We start from the raw sequence: 5,007 nt of genomic DNA on the forward strand, positions 1-5,007 counted from the left end.
GGCAAGATATGAAGCAAAATTGTCTGTATCTGTGGTATTCTTTATTTCTAGTTCAATGTAACCTATAATATCATGAATATGATGCCTTGACATCAATATATTTAGATAAAAGTTGTTCAAATCCACTTTATGTTGGAAGGTTTTGTATCATACCACACTCTTATTTTATATCAAATGACGTTTACGTCATCTTTTTTATCAACTGTAATTAACAGTAATTGCCTGATTTCATTTTCTTAAAGTTTTTATCTAAAAGCAGACATTGAGGTAAATCAAGGTTTTAATTGTGTTTAAGGATGTCAGTCGGACAAAGCGGCATTATTCAGAAATAAATAGGTAAAACCTACATGTTATACTACTATGATTGTTTAGCTCTTTGTGGTAGGTAACGAATAGAACAACACATAAAGCAAAATAAAGAAGAAGACGGTGTTAAGATATCGAATATTTCCGTACTGGAACATGGGGAAGAGACCATAGCAATTTAAAAAGAAATTTCGTGTCATTTTATGTTTTAGTTTTTTGACATTTGAAAAGTTATAATGAATGCCTAAATATAGGGTCCTTCTCTTTTATGATGTTAAATTATTAAAATCTTTAAACATATCAAATACATTGCCTCACGTTTATCATGTTTAAGATCTATCCATATTTTGTGAAGTTGAAGACTCGTTCAGTGTCGGAATGAAATGTTATTGTCTATATCCGGTCATTGATTTTATTTTCCCTTTCATTTTTTGATATTTTGCTTCTTTTTTTTAACATCTATTATATCAAATTTGTGTTTCATTGTTTTGTTTTTTTTTTTAACATAAATCAGGCACTTGGTATAATCGTTTAAATTATTTTACACTTGTCATTTCGCAGCCTGACATAATTTAATGTGCGGAATGGGTTTTGCTCATTAAAGAAAGCCGTACGGTGACCGATAGTTCCTTATTTCTACGTCATTTGGTCTCTGATTGAAAGTTGTCTCATTCATAATCATACAACATCGTATTTGTATATTACATGTCACATTAACCATGAGTTACAAAGGCCAGTAACTAAGAGGTCCCAGTATTGTTAAAACATCGCATTTGCTGAGGAAAATGAAACGAGAAAAAAAATTGCCACTGTGATTTATCATTACTATTTATATCTCTATACATCGCAACGAAAAAAATTATTTGGAAAAAATAGAGAATGTTTATAAACTTTATATATATCTTCAGGTACACTTTCTGTAATTTGAAACAATTTTATTTTTAAAACAATTCCTTTCGTTACATTTTAATGATATGCCACATGTTTACGTGAAATTCACTTCAAACGAGCTTATACGTTAAAATTTTAACGAAAATTCATGTTCAATTGAATTTCACGGAAATTTTTCATGAGAATTGCACGTGAACTTTACCAAAAATAATTGGTTATTTTCATGATTGAAATGAAGGTGTATCGTTGATATATGTTTCCTCCATTGAATTTTTTATATTTTGCCAAAAGGTAGATGTTTCCATTTTATTTGTTATTACAGAATTATGATTAAATGTATGGATCACCATGCTATTCCTCAAACTACAAGTGCCCAATTTTGCATAGATTATTCATGAAAAATAGTTTTTGTGAACAAAGAGAAATCTATGTGACAGAACTTCGAAATAAAATTTGAGAAGATAGGTTTTATAATTTGTTTTCTTACTAAAATTAAAAAATGAAAATTTCATTAACATTCATTTATAGTTTTTTACAGTAAGAGTTATCTCCCCTTGAACATTTGTTTCAAACAAAAAACAAATATTTCGTATTTGGTAAAACAGTCTAAATAAATGATGCAATAAATCACTAATATTTCTTTAATCAAACAGTCTTAAACATTTACTGCCAATCTGTCTCAAAGTTCACAGATTTAAGGAAAGAACTAAACCGATTGTATACTGCTATTTTACAATCCAAGATGGCGGTATACAGTAAATCTATCTTAAGTTTGAAATTTAAGGTGTGATTTAAATATCGTTCTTTAGAAATTCACTTGACTTTCATATCAGATTCAGGTGAAACTCCTGTGAAATAAGTTCACAAGACTTTCAAGTGAAAGCTCGTTTGATGTGCAATTCACATGAATGTCACGTGAAATTCACGTAAGTAAAATTTCCCTGTGTAATCTCAAAGTAAATATGCCATTTATTTATTCATAAAGACTAGTCATGGTTAAAAGTGTTCCTTCTTGAACTGAAATATATTAGTTGAACACTCAATGTTTGTGAATGTTGTATTGTCTTGAGAAACATCTATTGCAGTCTCCCCATCAAAGCCAGACTTTATATCAAGTTTGATAGTTTCTTCAACAAAATGGGAAAAGCAAGAAGACACTTCCTCAAGTTTCCTGGGCGAAAGGAATATTTCTTTCAGCACCAAGCAAAGAGTTTCAATGAAGACACTTCCAAATGACACAGAACCTTCTACCAACTTCCAAGTAACTAAAAACCCTTTAACATTCTTTCGTGAAGGGGACACAGTGAAGTTCACATGTACGGGTAACATTGGAAACCCCCCTGGTAATTATATTTGGCAGATGATTTCACCACAACAAGACCAACAGATAATTTATTTCAATGAAACTACAGAGAAAGAGGAGATATCTGAAAAATGTTCTTTCAGAGGCACCAGCAATCTGACAGTGCATATAGCCACAGACCATTTAAAAGTGAAATTTCGCTGTTTTGAAGAATCACAAGCAGATGTTCCTGAAACGTATGTAGAAACACCGCCACTTGATGTACAGTGTGAGTATGACATTTGTTTTAACTTTTCAATGAACTAAAGTACCTTCTTAGAGTTTTAATGATCAGAGATGAAAATATAAGATCCAAGTATCACATATTATGAAAAAAGTAAAATAACAAAAATATCAAACTCCAAGGAAAATTCTAAAAGAAATGTCCCTTATCAAATGACAAAATTAAAAGTTCAAACACATCTAAAGGAAAGGATGACAACTTTCATATTCCTGACTTCGTAGGCATTTCCTTGTGTAGAAAATGGTGGATTAAACCTGGTTTTATAGCTAGCCAAACCTCTCACTTGAATGACAATCGGATAGAATTTCATTATAAAGACAGCAATGCGTGAGAAGAACAAACAGACATAATAGGTATAAATATAAAAAGAAATTGAAGTACAGCAGTCAACAGTGTGTTATAATTTTAATCACTATAACAAAAACAACTAATAATATGTCAACAAAGGCATATAGACACTCTATTGACAAAGCACATACGCCAAAACAAAGACAAGAATACAAAAAATAACTACCATAGCACAATAACACCATGTTGGGATGTATAAATACCGAGCCACGCCAAATGGGTATTACCAAAAATCCAGAATTGTCAAAGTAGCTTTTTCTACTAAATATAAGTAATCTTCGAATGTAGTAAATATAGATGTTACATTTCAATGAAGTAGTCATCAATACATAACGAATTCAATTGTTGACGGCATTTGTTAACGAAAATTGGGATTCATTACATATATGCAAATAAGTGAAAAAATCTTATCACCAAACTGAAACAAATGGGATCAACCCTGAGTTATTGTGGGGTTCATGTTGATAAGTTTTTCTATGTTGTGTTTTTTAGAGTGTTGTTTGTCTCTTTGTCTCTTTTGTTTTTTTCCATGTCGTTGTCAGGTTGTCTTGAGATAGATATGTGTAGTTAAATATTAGAATGACAATATATTTTATGCTGATCATGTTTGCAGTTCACGTTAGAAATATTCACATTGACAAACAGCCAAACCAAAAACAATATAATGATAAGACAGACAAGATAACTTTGACATGCACTGGAAGTGGAAATCCAGAACCAAATTACAGATGGTTCAAAGATGACAACAAAACAAACATACTTTCATGGACAAATATCTGTGTTATTGACGATGTTATACAAAACAATAGTGGCGAGTACACATGTGAAGCTAACAATATTATAGATAACGTTAACTACAGAAATTCAACCTCAGTGGAAATTTACATAAGTGAGTTAATTATGATACATTGTGTATTTTTAATGACAATGTTGTGTTACGTTATATTACATTTGTCATTCGACTAGGGTGTTTTCCGTTGCTAGAGCGGTTGTAAATATTAATGAATTATTATCATTCTGTCTTTTTAGTTAATTTCATTTACAAGGTTATATGATATGTCGATGAATTCGTTAAAAAATAAAAAAAATTATCTTATTAAACTGAAAATGTAAATGACAATTTATAAATTTTGTGGCGCGTCTGGCGTAAAAAATTATAAGCCTGGTATATGAGTTTTATTTAACTATACAATCGCCTTTTTTCTAATATAAAAATAGTATATCGATGTTTAAATATCTCATATATCCTGGTAAAAAAAAAAATACAAACATATTAGTAAACATAAATGGGTTCGCTTGGAATCGAATGGAACTAGAAAGTTCGATGTCTATTTATCTCGTAGCCTTGCTGAAGAGGATGTTCAGTTATGATTAAATATCTGGTCACGAATCGCTATAATAAGACAATGTCTGGCATATCGTATCAATTTAGATGTATAATCGCCATAGGCTAAAGTAAATCTAATATATGGGGTGTCATACTTTTCAAGAATGAGCAAATGTCACTAGGAGACTAAAATCAACGTGTTTGTCATAGATCATAGTTTTCGGCTGCACATCAACATCAAGTATATGAAATGGTATATGAATACATATGATGCCAACCACATTGTTTCTGTAGAATCTTCTATGTCAAATTGACAAATGTATATGATATATGAATACTAACTGAAAATTGAAATGAGTGAAAGGCTAAAAATGCATATTCTTGGTGATTGTTTTCCTTTTAGTATCAAATGAGTAGTTTGCTGAACATAAAACTTTTATTTGTGTTGATATGTTGTCATCTATTATGGCATGGTATTGGTTGCAAAAATTTGATATTTTTCATTTAAATGCAATATTTCTTATTTAATTGGTACATTTCTTCATTTAA

The 5,007-nt window shown here is 30.4% G+C and overlaps 1 protein-coding gene across 1 annotated transcript; it reads left to right on the plus strand.

The window, feature by feature from the left end:
* Positions 1-2,413: 2,413 nt before the first annotated feature.
* LOC127712912 (CD166 antigen-like) lies at positions 2,414-4,772 on the plus strand. The gene is made up of 3 exons (XM_052219507.1): positions 2,414-2,768; positions 3,745-4,020; positions 4,753-4,772. Exons 1-3 carry the CDS (start codon positions 2,414-2,416, stop codon positions 4,770-4,772), a joined length of 651 nt encoding a protein of 216 aa, XP_052075467.1.
* Positions 4,773-5,007: the final 235 nt, after the last annotated feature.

Source organism: Mytilus californianus, unplaced genomic scaffold (assembly GCF_021869535.1).
Source record: "Mytilus californianus isolate M0D057914Y unplaced genomic scaffold, xbMytCali1.0.p SCAF_8, whole genome shotgun sequence".
Taxonomy (NCBI): Eukaryota; Metazoa; Mollusca; class Bivalvia; order Mytilida; family Mytilidae; genus Mytilus; species Mytilus californianus.